At 42.0% G+C, this 19328-nt stretch overlaps 1 protein-coding gene across 1 annotated transcript in view; it reads left to right on the top strand.

The window, feature by feature from the left end:
* LOC124775319 overlaps positions 1 to 19328 on the top strand; it is a 76108-nt gene that overhangs the window by 41656 nt on the left and 15124 nt on the right. The window contains exons 3-5 of the mRNA XM_047250153.1: positions 5848 to 5976; positions 9793 to 9924; positions 16494 to 16547. Of these exons, the coding sequence (XP_047106109.1) occupies positions 5848 to 5976; positions 9793 to 9924; positions 16494 to 16547 (315 nt within the window). The remainder of the gene's footprint in view (positions 1 to 5847; positions 5977 to 9792; positions 9925 to 16493; positions 16548 to 19328) is intronic.

The following is a 19328-nucleotide window of genomic DNA, read 5'->3' as shown; positions in this document are numbered from 1 at the left end:
CCAGACCACCTCTAGCACCCCTCTCCACACCCTCCCCTCTACCACCACTCTCTGATCACCCAAAAGCCAATCACAGCTTATCATTTTATCTGTCATTAAAATGAAACAGCCATTACACCCAATACAGTATTCTGATGAGCTTTAAAATGAATCACCCAGTCACAATGTAGCTGTCAAATTAAGCAACCTTCACTTGGAATACGTAAAAATTCAAATATATTTGCCAATAATACCGTATTTCCATGTTGCAAAGTACGCTAATTTTAATTTAATTGTATAAATATGGTACTATTTTTAAATGTTATTTGCCAATTATACAGTGCTGTCTTGTAAAAAAAAAAAGTGTAACTTTCAGTTGAATTCCCATCATATCAGAAGATAGGATGAGTTGGACAAAAATAGAGAAATATCAAAAACAGTACACATTACCAATGTCTAATATGGTGTAGGAAAACTGATGGAATTTATAACAGGTTCCAGTTGTCTCAGAATGGATTAATACAGATCCTGGATTGTTTCCGAGGGCATATTATACCTTTCTTACAGCAAAATCGTGTCAGGTTCAGGTAACGATGACAGATGTGGACAGCACTCATTCAACTTTCTCTCTAAAGGAGACTTCAGTTTGTTTTGGAATTCCAGGACATCCTCAGACATTCAATTATACTCTGGCTTTTGATACGGAGATATGATGACTGAGGCCAGAGGAGGTGTGAAAATTCATTATTGCTCATTGTGCTCACAAAATCAGTCTTAGACAACGTGAGCTATGTGAACAAACACCTGCTTATCTGGGACCACAGAATCACATTTGGGAACAACATTGTACTGTGGACTTGATAAGGCAAAATGGTCACATAATCCTTGGCACTAACGTGTTCTTGCAAGAGTAACCACGGGGCACATGTAATACTACGATATCGCTGTAAAAATCATCACCAATCCCCAGCCAAATTCCATCTTTGGGACGTAAACGTGGCCACTAGTTGTGAACTGTGAAACCTGACACATCCCTCTGAATGACTGTCTCCCATTGCTCTACTGTTCAGGTATAGTGAACTTGGTTCCACGTTTTCCTGTTTGGCATTTACACCACTGGTTTTGGAAGTCCAGCTCAAACTGCAATTCCTTGCTTCTGTAGCTCCCTTCGGTTCATTCTAGTGCTGACAAGACTCGTGAGTGCGACATTTAGTTCTGAAATGACTTTTGTAGCTGTCGTCCTACGATTTTTCGTCACAGTTGTCTTCAGTAATCCTCTGTCACGATCACTTAACGCAGTTTCGTCCGCGTTATAACTAAGCAGAAGGTGTTTGCCCCCCTTCCCTTTATAGATGTATATCTTCGATATAGTACCTCTTGAAACACCAAACACTTTGGCTACCTAGGTTAAGGAAGCACCATACGAGCACCAACAATTCGGCCCTGTTCGACGTCACTTAACTCCCACATTATACACTCACAACTACACAAAACAGTGGGAGCACTGCTCTGCCCACGACCAACATTTGAAACCTACTTAGCAAACTGCACAGGTGTCATTCATAGCCAAATACAAAAGCGCCTTTATGTTGAAGCATGCATTAATACACTGTTTCCATATTTCTGTCCGACCATTTTACGGTAAAGAGCCGAAGAAATTAATACACCTGCGTGATATCGTGTAGGACCCCCGAACACGCAGACATGTCGCAAGACGACGTACCATGGACTCGACTAATGTCTGAGTTAGTGCTGCAGAGAACTGACACCGTGAATCCTGCAGGGCTGTCCATAAGCCCGTAAGACTGCGAGGGGATGGAGATGTCTTCTGAACAGAACGTTGCAAGGCATTCCAGACAGGCTCAATAATGCTCATGTCTGGGGAGTTTGGTGGCCGGCAGAAGTGTTTAAACTCAGAAGGGTGTTCCTAGAGACACTCTGTGGCAATTCCCGCCGTGTGAGGTGTCGCGTTGTACTGCAGGAATTGCTTAAGTCCGTCGTAATACACAATGGACATGAATGGATGCACTTGATCAGACAGGATGCTCAAGTACGTGTCACCTGTCAGGGTTGTTCCTAGATGTGTCAGAAATCCCATATCACTAACTGCACACGCCCCACACCATTACAGAGCCTCCACCAGCTTGACCTGTCCGCTGCTGACATGGAGGCTCCATACCTGTACACGTTTATCCACTAGATACAATTTGAAACGAGACTCGTCTCACCAGGCAACACGTTTCCAGTCATCAACAGTCACATGTCGGTGTTGACGAGCCCAGGCTAGGCGTAAAGCTTTGTGCCGTGCAGTCATCAAAGATACACGAGTAGGTCTTCGGCTCCGAAAGCCCATATCGATGATGTTTCGTTGAATGGTTTGCACCCTCATATTTATTGATGGCCCTGCATTGAAATCTGGAGCAATCTTAGGAAGGGTTACACTTTTGTCATGTTGAACAACTCTCATCAGTTGTCGTTGTTCCTGTTCTTGCAGGATCTTTTTTCGGCCGCAGCGATGCTGCAGCTTTGATGTTTTACCGGATTTCTGATATTCGTGGCAGATTCGTTAAATTGTCGTACGGGAAATCCCCACTTCAGCGCTACCTCGGAGATACTGTGTCCCATCGCTCGTGCGCCGACTATAACACCACGTTCAAACACACTTAAATCTCGATAGCCTGCCATTATAACAGCAGTAACCGATCTAACAACTGCGCCTGACACTTGTTGTCTTATATAGGCGTTGCCAACCGAAGTGCCGTATTCTGCCCGTTTACATATCTATTTATTTGAATACTAATTTCTATACCAGTTTAACTGTCGCTTTATTTGTCAATACTACGCTATTATCACTGTTTCTGTTCTATCCTTGTATTTGGCAATTCTACGTATAAAAAATACCAAAATTTGACTCGAATAGTGTAAAAATGCCATAATATTCAAATACATTTGCAAATACTGCAATATTTTCGAGTAGAAAATATACGTAAGCTTCACTTGAACTGGTGGCATGAAAAAAGACATTACCAAGCGTCCTGACATTGACAGCCAAGCTATTTCACTTTAAGTGTGTAAACTGAAGCCATTCAGCACACACAAACACACACACACAAGCGCGCGCGCGTGCGCGCGCGTGTGTTTGCCCTTAGGATAATTTAGGTTAAGTAGTGTGTAAACTTAGGGACTGATGACCTTCGCAGCTAAGTCCCATAAGATTTCACACACATTTGAACATTTTTGAACACCCACACACACACACACACACACACACACAAAACAGCGTGCGCGAATGTCTTCGTTTTTGTGTCGTGTTCGAAAGTATCCATTGACAATACATTATTTCCACAAGCTTCATATAGGTACAAATCGATCGTTGCTATGATTTCAACGTCCTAGTTTCGACTACACTTGGAGGTCACCCAACCATCCACTTTCCACTGCTCTGCAAGAGCACCATCCAAAAGACACAATTCGATCACAGGAGGCTTTTAGCAAAAGTTCTGCTTTGTCAGCAAAATTTTGCCTCGTCAACATAAATTTCCAGCTGTGCTGAAAACTACCTGAAAGACAGATTTATTTTTTACGTCACGTTGAAAGTTATGCATCCATAAAATTACGTAAAGCTTTCGGTATTTCAAAGTACTTTACAGGATGCTCAAATGTATCTGAACGCTCTGAACGTTTAGCACCTTATTCGAAAGTATACAACCACAAAATTTACATTAAGCTTCACATGCAGACACGCAAATTAAGATGGTATAAGGCACAGTGGAGCCTCCAAAGCTAAATTATTCTATGATGATTGTCAACGTTTCACAAGGCATCTGAGGGACGGAATACGCTGACTGAACATTTTGACTTTTATGACAGTCTTGTCTTGCTGATAACCAATCTATTTCTCTTTCTTATTTCTCTTTATTAGCTCAGCGGTAGTTTACGCAATTTGGCTGAAACTTATGTAATTTCATAGAAATAGGAAGTCCATTTTTTGTTTCACCGTTCTCTCTCTCTACACCTCTCCCTCTCTCTGTCTCTCTCTCTCTTTCTCTCTCTCTCTCTCTCTCTCTCTCTCTCTCTCTCTCTGTGTGTGTGTGTGTGTGTGTGTGTGTGTGTGTGTGTGTGTGTGTGTGTGTGTGTGTGTGTGTGGTGGTGGTGGTGGGGGGGGGGGGGGGTTGAGTGGGTGGGTGAGTGGATGGGTGACAAATGGCGCCAAATTACACACTCAATGCCAGAAAGCTTGCCAACATCTTTTCTCATGCTGCTAAATCGAGTGAAGATTACGTATTTTTTCTACATGGAAATACTGCAGTATTTCCAAACATATTTGAACATGATGACAGTTTAGATGAAGGTTGGATAATTCTCCGCTTGAAAATTAGTACTTTGATCATGACGCCTAATTTCCACAATTCAAGTGAACTTGAAGTAATATTTTGGTATAGGAATACTGTAGTCTCAGCCAATATGTTTGAATATGGCACCATTTTTTTACATTGTAAGTGAAGGTTACGTAATTTTCTGTATGATAATAGTGTTTATCTTTTAACATAACACCATTTTTATGCAATTCCACTTTATCTAATTTCAGGTTACCTAATTTGGCAGTTACGCTGTAGATGGCTGCTACTTTTTAAAGTCGTCTGTAACTGTAGGCTGTGATTGACTGCTTAATTTTTAATTTCATATTATTGACCGCTAAAATAGTACGCTGGGATTACCCTGGCGGTGGAGAGGCGGGCGGCCGAGGGAACGGGAGGAGAGATGGAAGGCAGAATAGGGGATGGGGGAGAAGGAGGGGTGGTTAGGTGGAGGGCCGTGTAGTGGGACAAGATTACGTAATGCGTTCAGTGATATTGCCCTGCTCATTGATTTTCTCGATGTGTTGTATAAAAGTTTTTGACTAGTTGCACCTGTGTGCTGATAGATGTACTACTTAAAATCTCGTTTACTTCAGTGTATTATTGCGAGTAGAAGTATGTGACACAGGCGAAATGGGACCCGAATATATAACAGCAAAATAACTATTTTAAGTATAATAAATGTAACATTAATAGTGATTGGTAGTGTTATGAAAAAAATATTGTACTCGATATTTTTGGCCTTATGTACTTAAAAGCCAACTTCAACATATTAAGAGGGTGATCTCTTGCCCATGTCATTTTATTTATTTACTCGTGTCCAGAACATAGTGTTCTGGTGGTGGAAAGATTTGCCGCTGGAATATCTTCCAGCTTTGCCCAGGGTACGCCCGATCGTTTGGTTTTTCATGACATTAACTGAACAATCTACCAGGAGGCTATTTCCGTGTACCCCGACTATGTCATACTAAGCATAAATAAACATTTAATGTCGATAAATTAAATAGATGTGCCACAGAATTATTTGTATAAATGAGATGGAAAAATATTTGACCTTATTGTTAATCAAGCAGCTGTTGTTTCTCTTTCCTTGGTATTAATATCGTTGATGTTTATGTAGTTTATGAGATTATGCAGAATTTTGTTGCTTACCACTGTTTCATATTGGATTTATCGAACGGAGTGTCCTGTCTGGCTCCTTAGCGAAACTAATGTGCTGCATTGGTGTTATAATTTATTGCGATAAAGAAGGTCCCATTGTTAAAATGATGGTACTATGCAGTATAAACTACACAATTCACATTTACCTGACAAAGAACACAACAGTGTAACTCGCAAAGTGCTGGTTGCGCTGTTGTCACTGTGGATAACAAATACAAGCTGGAGTGTCTCGCCTGAGTGGGTTAGACTGTGCTCGTAACCACACACCACGAAAATTTGGTTTCCTTTCATTCCACTGAGAAACATTACTGTATTTTTGTCTTAAAATAAATAATAATTACTTTTACAGTAAACGATGTCGAGAATCCCCGGGATTTGGCCGAGTGTCCATATAAAGAGAAGACATACCGCGAAGACCAACGTATAGATGGAACTTATTTTGAGTGCAAGAAATGCGTCTGCAAAGAAGGATTTGACGGTAAGTGAATGACCGCCTTCCGACAGACGTGCCATCCACAATGGTATCGATGATCTACAGATTAATTAGATGTAGCCAGTCCATATATAAATGGTACAACAGTGTGTGCTGTGGATGTTGAATGTTGATTTTGTTTCAAGAAGTTCTATAAGAGTTTGTCTTCCTCTTTGTTGGTAGCCAGATTCTTCTCACAAAATTATGCTTTTTTGACAAGTTTTATCTGCATACACGTTAGTAATTCAATTTAAAAATTACTCGTTATAGTATATAGTATAGTTGTATAGTGCAATTTGTGTTTATGTTCTACTGTAAGGGTTGTTGAAGAAGAGATGTTTCAAAATTATACCCAAATGGGGCGAAATAGGAAATGAAACGTGCTTTGAAAATACGTCACTATTAAGGCAGTTTAGAAGGTAGGATTACGGGAATTGGTATTTCGTCTCCCTGTAAGAAATAAAGAAATACACGTGTCAGCGTTTTTAGAAATTTAACCTGAATTGTGGTGAAGTATTGGGTACAATTTTTTTTTATTTTTTAAAATAAACCATTATTAAAGAAGTACTAAGGCATTTTTAAAACTATATCTAGAAATTCGGTATTTGACTTCTCGGTTACCACAAAAAATACGTGATTCACAGTTTTTGGAAATTCAGCCTCTATGATGGTGAGACAGGGGATGAAAAGTTTTATGGAAATATTTCATTAGGCGAGCATTTTTGAACATAAATGTATGAAAATTTGTGTTTGTTCCCACACAAGGAAATACATAAGGGAGCACGGGTAGCACCAGATGGAAACACAATACATCAGAATGACCATATACTAATTGATGCAAGGTACAAGTCAGACTTACTGGATGTAGGGAGTTTAAGAGGCTTAGATAGAGACACGGATCACTTCCTAGTTTGTACATGGATGAGAGCAGCAATACCTAACGCAGTGAAAGGAACCTGGCCCAAGACACAGAAATATGACATCGCAGCTTTAGATTCACAGGAAGCAAGGGAACGATACCAGGAGAGAATAATTCAGGCCCTTGGAAACGCGCCGGCCGTTGTGGAAGAACGGTTCTAGGCGCTACAGTCTGGATCCGCACGACCGCTACGGTCACAGGTTCGAATCCTGCCTCGGGCATGGATGTGTGTGATGTCCTTAGGTTAGTTAGGTTTAAGTAGTTCTAAGTTCGAGGGGACTGATGACCTCAGCAGTTAAGTCCCATTTGAACAATTTTTGAACCTTGAAAACGCTGGAGAATTTAACAACATTGAGGATCAATGGGAAAAGATAAAAAAGACAGTTCAGACAGTAGCAAGCGTAAGGCAAACAAGAACTTCGTAGTTCGATATCTAATGTGAAACAGTAACAAATGAAAAAAAACATTAAGCACACAGAAGTACATTACAACCACACTGAACGAAGAAAACAGTGGAAGGCTATAAAGAAAAACGAATTAAATATAGGACCCACCAAAGGAAATAGAGTGAGTAGATTAAAGCAAATACTGAAGAAATGGAGCTTCTGAGAAGTGCAAACGAGGCAAGGAAATTTTATAGAAAGGTGAATAAGGCATGGAAACCTTTTGGAGGCAGAACAAGTTTAATAAAAGATGAGAACAGCGAAATTATAAGTGAAGAGAAGGAGATATGTGAGAGGTGCCGTCGCTACTTTGATAAACTGCTTAGTCCGAGACCAGTACTACCAAGGAACTCAACAGAAGTACAGGAGGAAGAACGGTACTGACATACTTAACTTAGAAGATGTGAGAACAGCAATGAGGAAATTAAAGAACAACAAGACGACAGGAACGGAAGGCATTCCGGTAGAACTTTTTAAGCAAGAAGACACTGAATTGGAGATGAACAACCTGAAACTGGTTAATCTAATATGGAAAGAAAAGGAAATGCCTCAAACTTCCAAAGAGGCAATTATATACCCTATGTATGAGAAAGGAGACCAGATGAAATGCGATAAATGTAGGGGAATCACACTGCTTAATCTGGGATATAAAATCCTCTCTAACATACTGTACGATGGACTGCTCCCAATAACGGTGAGGGAAACGAGGCCGTACAAATGTGGATTTATCCCCAGTAAGTCAACTATCAACCAGATATTTACCCTAAGACAGAGAGCAACTATATCATACTCAAGGTGAATTGGGCATTCCAAAAGTACTGATAAAGGTAGTAAAGAAGACAATGAGAGAAATGCAAAGTTGCATAACAACTGGGAAAATGTACAAAATAATTTGGAAAGTCAAAACGGAGTACAGCAAGGTGATTAGCTAGCATGCCTCCTATTCAACGCCGCCTTGGAGAAGGTGATGAGAGAAGCAAATATCTTGAATAAGGGAACGATTTTTTATAAATCTGTGCAGATACTGGCCTAAGCGACATGGTAGCAAGGGAATGGAAGAAACATTCACTGTACTTGAACAGGCTGGCAGGAATATAGGACTAAATATCAATCAGTAGAAAACAGTCTGCCACCGTAGCTGAGTGGACAGCGCTCCAGCTTGTCATGCCGGGGGGCCCAGGTACGACTCCTGGCTGGGTTGGAGATTGTCTCCGCTTAAGGCATGGGTGTCTGTGTCGTCTTCCTCGTCATCATTTCATCCTCATCGACGCGCAAGTCGCAGAAGTGGCGTCTCCTCAAAACAGAAGACTTGCACCAGGCGATCAGGTCTACACTCCGGGAGGCCCTCTCCACACGACATTTCATTTCATTTTCAGCAGAAAACAAAATACCTAGCTCCTGGGGAAACTTACAGGGAGAAAATGCCAGCCGAAATAACGATGGGTAGTCATTTATACATTTGAGAGAGTCAGTCATTTCAAGAACCTGGGTTCGATTGTAATCAGGCTAAATTATACCTCATATAAAATAAAGCAGAGACTAATTGCAGCCAATAAAGCTCATTTCGCCTTAACAAAGCTTCTCTGCCTTCAAGGATCCTGACTAGTACCACTAAACTAACAATGTATAAAACACTGATCAGATTAGTGCTTAAACACACCTCCAAAACCTGGGCTCTAACAGCAAAGAATTCTGAATCGCTGGATCCATTCGAGAGAAAGATAATCAGGAGAATCATAGACCCAATTTCCGAAAGACAAAGATGGAGGAGGAGATACAACCATGCGTTGAAAGCCATCAACAAAGAGCAGCCTATTAGAAGAACTGCGAAGTCATCTAGGCTGAGGTGGGTTTGGTGCGTGCCACTGACGAGTGATACAGAAACACCAAGAAACGGTTTACAAGGAAAGCCAGAGGACAGAGAGGACGTGGCAGATTGAAAACTAGATGGGAGGACGGAATCATAGAAGACCGTCGGAAGACGCGCTACAGTAACTGCAAAATGTGCAAGAGACCATGATAAACGGAAGGAGATAGTTGAAGAGGCAAAGTCTCATCATGAGATGTAGGGCGCAGAAGAAGAAGAAGAATGCATCATTTCAAAGTTTAGTAAGCACTACCTAACAGCTGTGTAGAGTGTGGCTGAATTCCGTAAACAGCAGAATATTCAGCTAAAGTCAAAAAGGGAATAGTAATTTCTGCATCACGGAATTCAGTGATTGTGAACGGCGAAAACTAAACATAATTGTACCAATACAAAAACTTTAATTTCCTAACTAAATTATCTGAGCATGTCTTTACTCAAATAAACTTTCACAACAGATGAAATCAACATGAGGAATTTCAGAAGGAAGTGAGTTGAACTTGCATTTATTGCTAATAAGGAAAGTCTTTCAGTTTAAATTTTTTTTTCTTTGCCATTGCATTTGCAACAGTTTTACGGACGCTCCACTTTTGCAGGAACCTTGGATGGACCATGGTGCAAGAGACAGACGTGTGAGTACTCCCTGGCTCACACAGCTTCTGAACTAAGGGGATGTGCGCCGGTATTCCGTGAGGGCGATAACTGTTGTGCTTTCAGATTTCACTGTCGTAAGTATTACTACTCAGTTTACCGTAATTACTTCAACTAAAAACTAACCAATAAGATTAAAGTGCCACTTAATATTCGTTTGGACATAAGATTCCTTGTTTAATGAGTCAGTGATGATAAATGTGGCAATATATCTGTATGATAGAATGATCACTGAAAATGTTTCGCAGTTATTTTGATATGAAAATTTAGGTGTATCCAACGTTTTGGTGGTGACAGACAAACAAATTCAAAATCATCGGTCTCCACAGTGTTGACACAAAACTTTTGGAACCAATCAGTTCAGTGTTGCAGAGGGCAGCAACTATCCAATGAAAGGACTGTGTCAAATTGTTTGCTATACTTGAGCGTGTGAACCCACTATAGCGGATTACCAAGTTTACCTACTGTTATCTTTGATTCGTGGTTGCATTCCTTATTTTTCAGTTAGTTGGGTTGGCTCACAAATTCTCGGATGCAGGTAATTTTCCTTAAGAACTTGCTCACCTAAGGAAAGTGTCCGTAGAAAAACGAATATACCACAGAGCATATAAACTGGGCACCGTCAGCAAAAGCCGAACTCCAGGTAGTCGATAAAGAACAGAATACGCCCTCAAAATCCCTAGCTTTTCTTTTATTTGTTGCATAATCCGTAGAACCTTATTTCCACGAATCACTGTGAACGTATATGGCAATACATTGATGGCCACAGCTGAAGCTCTAAGGACAGCTGAGATTACATTCCACCAGTGATGTCATTTCCCACCTGTTGTCACGGTCTGTGTGTCACCATGATCTTTACGCATGCATGGTGTATATGTAGTGCATTAATCAACTGTGGGACGGGGTAGGTCTTCGTTATCAACCACAGCTGCTAGTACATCTTTCACCCTACTGTACATGTGCCAAAAGCCACTCATTCCCACCCCTCCGCCCCCACCTCAGACTGTGCTGTACACCGCAGGTATTCCCAGAAGCCTCCCCCCTTCCCCCCACCCCTCCCTCGTACCTCCTGCAATACTCTGACAACACCCGTTACCTTGTTACTCACCACCCCTTACCACTCTCATTTCTTCCTCCAACGCCACTTGAGTCTCATGATCGAGTCACGTAATACGATTTAAGTAAATGCACAGAATAGCTCTGCCACCATGTTTGGTCGCACCACTCTGCTTTCCCTTGTCCAGTTTCATACTTCTCCATCAACAACCAACCTTTCGCAATGACTAACACGAAGTTAATTAGGTATAAACCTACTTAAAAAGCTAACATCGAAAGTACACTTCTTGTCAGCCAACAGAAAAGCACAAAACCGACTAAAATTACTAACACACTGTACTTGACGTTTAAATACTTCTGCCATTATCTTCACCTGTAAATTACTCATTCTTCGCATCCTAGCTTATGCTAACACTGCCTGGATCTCCACCTTCTCTAAATCCCACATACCCCTTCAAATCGAGCAAATGCTTGCACTCCACCTCGCCTTCCACATCCGCCTACCTTCCCCAAAGCGCATCCTATTCCACCTCATCGACTTTCTACACCTTCTTTTGTTGGAGCACATTCGGAAAAAGTCATTTCCGGCACGTAGTATCCCATGCACTAAGCACCATTCCCAGAGTCCTGCTGTACCAGCACATCCGTGTTCCTTCATGAACCAGCTGTCAGTATCCAACAACGAATTTCGTCCCGAAATATACCCTTTCTTCCAGTCCTAATTGCAACATTCCACCTCACTGCACCTTTCAACTTTCCTCCCTGTGGCTCAATGACCTTCAGTCGCCACCTCATGTTCCATGGAACTGCATAGCTATACTTTCCATTACACCTCCATCATAATCATTTTCATGCACCGTCAGCACCATTATTACACCACAGCAGTATTAACATCACGATAAGTCTTATTTTTTAACTGTAATATAAAATCACGTAAAAAGTTTTAATGTTCAAATACATTATTGGACGATATAACACTATTAAGACTCAGAGAGGATGGTGGTCTTGAATCTGCCGTTATAATGTCCTGGCCCAATGTGTAGCCTAATAACGTGGCACGTATGTGAGACAACAGCTATATTCCAAGATAAAACTACAGCTTATCAAATGGCTCTGAGCACTATGGGACTCAACATCTTAGGTCATAAGTCCCCTAGAACTTAGAACTACTTAAACCTAACTAACCTAAGGACATCACAAACACCCATGCCCGAGGCAGGATTCGAACCTGCGACCGTAGCAGTCCCGCGGTTCCGGACTGCAGCGCCAGAACCGCTATACAGCTTATCAACCTTAACATTCTCTGTGGAGATAAGTCGGAAGAGGTAGATGTGGGATACACCTAGACTTATATGAGCTATCTTACTTTATACGGAGCAAAGTACATTTGATATACAACCCTTTTCTCGCTCTCCTGTCATGTTCTCGAATGATGATTCCTTTTTCCGGATGTACGTAACACTGCATATGAGCTCAGATTTTTCCGACTTTCCCTCTCATGAACGTTTTGCAGTTACTGGCCTCTTCTTGGAACATAAGTACTATGAATGTTAACAATAGACCTCTTCATAATGTACAATTACGCTATTGTAGAGTCTACACTTCATAATTCAGTCAACATTTCCGTGATGCTCTCGTACTTACTAAATGAACTCGTGTCGAAAAGCATAGTTTTTCTGTTAGCCCATCTTGGTAAAGAAGCAGTAGTTCTGTTCATCAATAAGTCACTCGAGTGTTCATTTTAGGCTTTTTCTTTGTTGGGAGTTGCGTTTCCGTAGAGGCCCATCAATATTCTCTGACTGACGGTTGATTTCGCGATAACTAATTTTATTTGTGACACCATTTAAAGTATATTGCGGTTGTTAATGTATCTAGCGACAGATCTCAAACTGAGTGATGTGACAGTAATTGTTACTTACGTCTATGTCTACACATTGCAACATATTTATTCATGCCGTGGCTTGTTAGGCCCTGCAGCAACTGTCGATCGCCTACATGTGTCCTTCCATTTAATTATAATTTTCTGATGTTACTTCTTTCTTAGGCGTAATAGCGTCACTCACAAACAATTTTACAATATCATTGTTGTCTGCAGAATCGAAGTCGATTTCTATATATATCACTCTCATTAACTGAAAAGGTCTGGTATTTTGGCTTCAGTCTTGGACTGGCTTGATGCGGGCCGCCACAGCTTGTCTCCTGTACTCATCTCTTCATCTCAGAGTACCTCTTGCACCCAATGTCCACAATTAACCGTATGATGTATTCTCTACTCGATATTCTCCCATATAATTTTTACGGTCAACACCTACCTCTAGAACCAGGGAAGTTATTCTTTCACGTTGTAACACATGACTTGTCACCCTGTTCCTTCTTCTAGTCAGTGTTTTTCACATACTCCGGTCCGCGTCGATACTGCGTAGCAGCACCTTGTTGCTTCACTCCACTTAATATGAGAGTATAAACTGCTAGCATAAAACGAGTTCCACATTTCGTAAGAGATCTGCCTGATTTCTCCTGAAAGATCAGTGAGCAAATTTGCAACCGTACTGTATATTCTAGAGTTACAAGTGATGAATTGCCCCTATAGTGAAAGAAGTTCTCAAACCTTTTCACACATATAATTTCTGTTAAATAACTTGTAAACTTCTGATCGCTGCGCCGGGTAATCGAGTGGTCTAGGGCGCGTTGTCACGGTTCGCGCAGCTCCCCCCGTCGGAGGCTCGAGTCCTCCCTCGGGCATGGGTGTGTGTTCTCCTTAGCATAAATTAGCTGAAGTTAGATTAAGTAGTTTGTAAGCTTAGGGACCGATGACCTTACCATAAATTTCCAAAAAAACTTATGATTAAATGTAGATATTTCATGAAGTAAACGAAACACATTTCACCTTGTTTCACAAAACTTAATTTCGTACGACACAGATTTCATATTTTAAGCCCGTTTTCCAGTACGTTACTGATTCAAAAGGTGGGACCCAAGCACTCATCAATATATTGCTTCAGGACTTCCACAATGAAAGGGGTCTCTGTTGACCAATTTTCTTACAAAACAGAGAAATCAATTTTCTGCAGCCAAATGACGTTCATCAGGCGTCACTACTGCCGAACATAGGCTGGAATAGAATTATGTTCACAGCAGATAGTATCTTGTAATTAATGATGTTACCATTTTCTAAATCTACTTTCTAAAATTTGCACCGTTGTATAAAAGGATTGAATAACTGAAATGAGTGTACTCCTTCAGTAATAAGTGCCGGGATACATGCATCTGTTTTTTACTTTCTGAGATAGTCAACTTTTCATCCTTTCCTCCTATGTCTAGGATTTCTACATTTATTAAATTCTTGTGTTTTTGACCAACGTTATCTTTAACAATGGATGAAGATTCCTTAATTTCCAGCTCCTGTGGGGTTTCACGAGCATGCTACAGACTGACCGCCTAGTCTGTCATATATCACACTCTTGGCGTGTCATTTTATAAACCCCACTTTAAACGATGGTAGGGTATTTAACTTTGAACTGAAAAACATCTACCTAATGTCCGATGGACACATAAAAGCACAAATATTTTTCCTTAAAGTAGTTTTTTGTCGTATCAGAAATATTACGTATAAAAAGTAAATCGCACCATTTTCGTTTTGCTATGTCAGTATCACTGGGTACCGTAGGAATCAGGCTTGATTCTTGTCTTTTATTCAGAATATTGTCAGTAATCTGGGATTTCAGTTCAGTGCTTGTAGCTATTGTTTTTGTTTTGATATGGTCCTGGCCATAGTCTCCTTGGGGTACGGGGTTAGAAAGGAAAAAGGCTTTAGTGTGGTGTAATGTAGCATGTTTGTAAGTCACTGCATGTGGAGAAGAAGCTGCTTCGAAAGTGTCAGTACAGGAGAATTTACTGTAAATTTTAGATTTGTGTTTCCTGCTTTGTATCTGCAGATTGATATCTAGGAAATTAAAGGTGGAACCTCCTAACTCGATACTGGTCTTCATCTCATGCCACCACTGGCCCATAATATCCGAGAACTTCGGGAGCTACCTAACAGACACTTTTTCACATACGAAAGATGTCTTGAATATATATGTACCAATACATTACGTGTTTTTCCAGTGGTTCAGTTCTACGAAATTCAGATCATCACTTGTATAGGAAATTTGTGCTAGCAAGCTATTAGCGATGAGTCGTTTGTCCGACAATCTGATTTCTTGTAATAGTTCTCCGTAAAACAAAAACTATTTTGTTTTAAGCACCATTCTAATGAATGTAATATGCTCAATTATTCTTCAGGGTTAATGTTGCGTATGCCCAATGATAGTGAGAAACGTCTATCAAATATGTGGAAACAACTGTGTAGCAGGAAACGTGCTTACAACATGAAACCTACGTCTTACATAAGCCACCAGTTGCACAAAATAAATTTTATTTCGTTGTCGATTTCAGGGATATATTGCCATTCTTCAAAAGATTATAACTGTCGTATTTTTTTTTAATCATCAGTTTTCTAACTGGTTTGAGCGGTTCGCCAGGAATTCCACTTCGTTGCCAGCATTTTCCTTTTCACCTCAGAGTAGCAATTGTAACCTACATCCTCAGTTGTTTGCTGGTTGTATTCCAATCTCTGTCTTTGTCTACGGATTTTACCCTCTACAGCTCCCTCTAGAACCATCGAAGTTATTCCCTGAGGCCTTAACAAATGTCCTGTCGTCCTTTAGCTTTTTCTTGACACTATCATCCATATTTTCTTTTCCTCGCCGATTCTGCGCAGAGCCTCCTCATTCATTATTTTATCAGTTCAGCTAATTCTCAACGTTATTCTGTAGCACCACATCTCACATGCTTCGATTCTCTTTCGTTTCGGTTTCCCCGCAATCCAAATTTCACTACCATACAATGCTGTGCTGTAAACGTTGATTCTCAGAAATTTCTTCCTCAAATGAAGGGCTATGTTTCATACCGATGGATTTCCCTTGGTCGGCATGTCCCCTTTGTCTGTGCTAGTATACTTTTTATGTCCCCCTTTATGTCTGGCCCTTTCAAACTATACATTCTCCCCTTCGATTCTTGAACAGAATGTTGCCTCTACTAGCTGAAATTTATTGCAGAAATCTGTTAGTCTTTCTCCCGTATCAATCCTCCTACCAAGCCCATATTTTCCGTAATTCGTTTCTGTACTTACTCCCCTACAAACGCATTGCAGACCCCATTACTATTAGATTTTCGTCTCCCTTTGGGTACTGAATTACCCGTTCTATCTCTCCATCTTCTGCTTGCGACGTCGGATTGTATACTTGATTCTTATGAGAACAATCCTGTAACTCCCATCGAGCGTCAAAAGTGAGCTGATGTATCCAGCATATTTCTGTAGTCATGTGGATCATAGCGCATGTATGAACTTTCGATGAGAAAGCAAAAGAAAAAATGCAGACATCATGCCAGAACTTTAGGTAATCAGCTTCAATTTTTCTTTTTCAATTCAGAACGAACAGTTTCATCAGTAACCCAAATTCGTTTAATTAAAATTTAGAGCTCTATCGAAAACCATTCTTATATGTGTCAGTGTATTAAATTTATTATTGGCTCTTCTTTTTTACAGCTTCAGCCGATGACAGCGTGGTGAGACATTCGGAGACTACAACAGAGGATGAAGGTCAGTCCCCCTCTTTTAACACTGACCGTAATGCTTCGAATCGTGCTTTTGTAGTATTTGTATAACATTTGGTGGAGGGCATAATAGAGTGTTGCATGAATTATTCAAGCAATGTGACTGTAATACTGATTCTAATTAAACTAGGCCAAAGTATAATGTGATACGGACTCAATGAAGTATTATAAGAACCCTATTAGTACCTAGTCTAATCATGTGACAACTTGTATTTTCATAGCAATGAATTTCATCAGGCACTAGTTCCAATACCTAAACACAGCACACTTTCTGACCTCTTAGTGCGCTTCTATGTTTTTGTACCCCTTGGAAATACACGATAATATTGGGCAAAACGGAACACATTATCACTGTTTAAAATATACATTTATTTCATTGGATCATTTTAGAAGTATCTTCAACATCAGTACTCATAAAAAAGACAATCTCAGTAGCCTGTCTATAATTGCATATACACTCCTGGAAATGGAAACAAGAACACATTGACACCGGTGTGTCGGACCCACCATACTTGCTCCGGACACTGCGAGAGGGCTGTACAAGCAATGATCACACGTACGGTACAGCGGACACACCAGGAACCGCGGTGTTGGCCGTCGAATGGCGCTAGCTGCGCAGCATTTGTGCACCGCCGCCGTCAGTGTCAGCCAGTTTGCCGTGGCATACGAAGCTCCATCGCAGTCTTTAACACTGGTAGCATGCCGCGACAGCGTGGACGTGAACCGTATGTGCAGTTGACGGACTTTGAGCGAGGGCGTATAGTGGGCATGCGGGAGGCCGGGTGGACGTACCGCCGAATTGCTCAGCACGTGGGGCGTGAGGTCTCCACAGTACATCGATGTTGTCGCCAGTGGTCGGCGGAAGGTGCACGTGCCCGTCGACCTGGGACCGGACCGCAGCGACGCACGGATGCACGCCAAGACCGTAGGATCCTACGCAGTGCCGTAGGGGACCGCACCGCCACTTCCCAGCAAATTAGGGACACTGTTGCTCCTGGGGTATCGGCGAGGACCATTCGCAACCGTCTCCATGAAGCTGGGCTACGGTCCCGCACACCGTTAGGCCGTCTTCCGCTCACGCCCCAACATCGTGCAGCCCGCCTCCAGTGGTGTCGCGACAGGCGTGAATGGAGGGACGAATGGAGACGTGTCGTCTTCAGCGATGAGAGTCGCTTCTGCCTTGGTGCCAATGATGGTCGTATGCGTGTTTGGCGCCGTGCAGGTGAGCGCCACAATCAGGACTGCATACGACCGAGGCACACAGGGCCAACACCCGGCATCGTGGTGTGGGGAGCGATCTCCTACACTGGCCGTACACCACTGGTGATCTTCGAGGGGACACTGAATAGTGCACGGTACATCCAAACCGTCATCGAACCCATCGTTCTACCATTCCTAGACCGGCAAGGGAACTTGCTGTTCCAACAGGACAATGCACGTCCGCATGTATCCCGTGCCACCCAACGTGCTCTAGAAGGTGTAAGTCAACTACCCTGGCCAGCAAGATCTCCGGATCTGTCCCCCATTGAGCATGTTTGGGACTGGATGAAGCGTCGTCTCACGCGGTCTGCACGTCCAGCACGAACGCTGGTCCAACTGAGGCGCCAGGTGGAAATGGCATGGCAAGCCGTTCCACAGGACTACATCCAGCATCTCTACGATCGTCTCCATGGGAGAATAGCAGCCTGCATTGCTGCGAAAAGTGGATATACACTGTACTAGTGCCGACATTGTGCATGCTCTGTTGCCTGTGTCTATGTGCCTGTGGTTCTGTCAGTGTGATCATGTGATGTATCTGACCCCAGGAATGTGTCAGTAAAGTTTCCCCTTCCTGGGACAATGAATTCACGGTGTTCTTATTTCAATTTCCAGGAGTGTATATTCTCAAAGCAAATTGGCGATGCTATAGTTCAGGAAATGAGTTATCGGATTCTCGAGGAAAGAAAACCTAGTCTTTACCCCGTGGGCCCACAAGTACCGTATTTCAACTTGCCCGCGAAAGGCAAAGGTCCCGAGTTCGAGTCTCGGTCGGGCACACAGTTTTGATCTGCCAGGAAGTTTCATATCAGCGCACACTCCGCTGCAGAGTGTAAATCTCATTCTGTAATACAAAGTCTATTTATCGATAACCAATTTAGAATTACGTTAATGTGGGGTAAAACGGTTGGAGGGATAGTTGTCACTGTCTTGACGGCTTACACAGTTACAACTGGTAGCACTTGTCCATGAGACATGTGCTACCTCGAGAACCCATATCCAGAATACGAATCCAAATTAAATATAATAAGTAAACTCTCGTGGCCGCGACATTAAAAAACCACTGAGCTTTGTGAAAACGAAAGCTGCTTTCGTAAAAACGCAGCAACATTACCCCATTCTCTGAAAGGCAGATGGCAGCTGCAAGAGTCCGCTGCACGCTACCTTCCTAAAATCCAATCGTTTACCCTCGCTCTTTCCAACGATAAAGGCTAATGGCCACGATGTTGCGTCAGCAAAAACTCACCCACGAAGTTCTCGGACAAATGACTAGCATGCTGTGGATGGCAACTAAAGAGATGTTTATGTCGCTGGTCCCCACTCATCAGAGGTGGGACGACTGGTTACACCACTAGCTGCAGCTAACCAGCTCCCACTTCGCGAAATACCGCAATCTTGCGTGCACAATGCTAACAATGAACAGAAACGGCAAAGTAATCAGTGTGAATTTGAGCAAAAGATGGCGAAACGTCACCTATGAACGTATGTCGTGTTTTACGTTACTGTTTCA

This window comes from Schistocerca piceifrons, chromosome 2 (genome assembly GCF_021461385.2).
Source record: "Schistocerca piceifrons isolate TAMUIC-IGC-003096 chromosome 2, iqSchPice1.1, whole genome shotgun sequence".
Classification (NCBI taxonomy): domain Eukaryota; kingdom Metazoa; phylum Arthropoda; class Insecta; order Orthoptera; family Acrididae; genus Schistocerca; species Schistocerca piceifrons.
The sequence above is the reverse complement of the archived record's forward strand: the minus strand, read 5'-3'. Positions and strand labels throughout refer to the sequence as shown.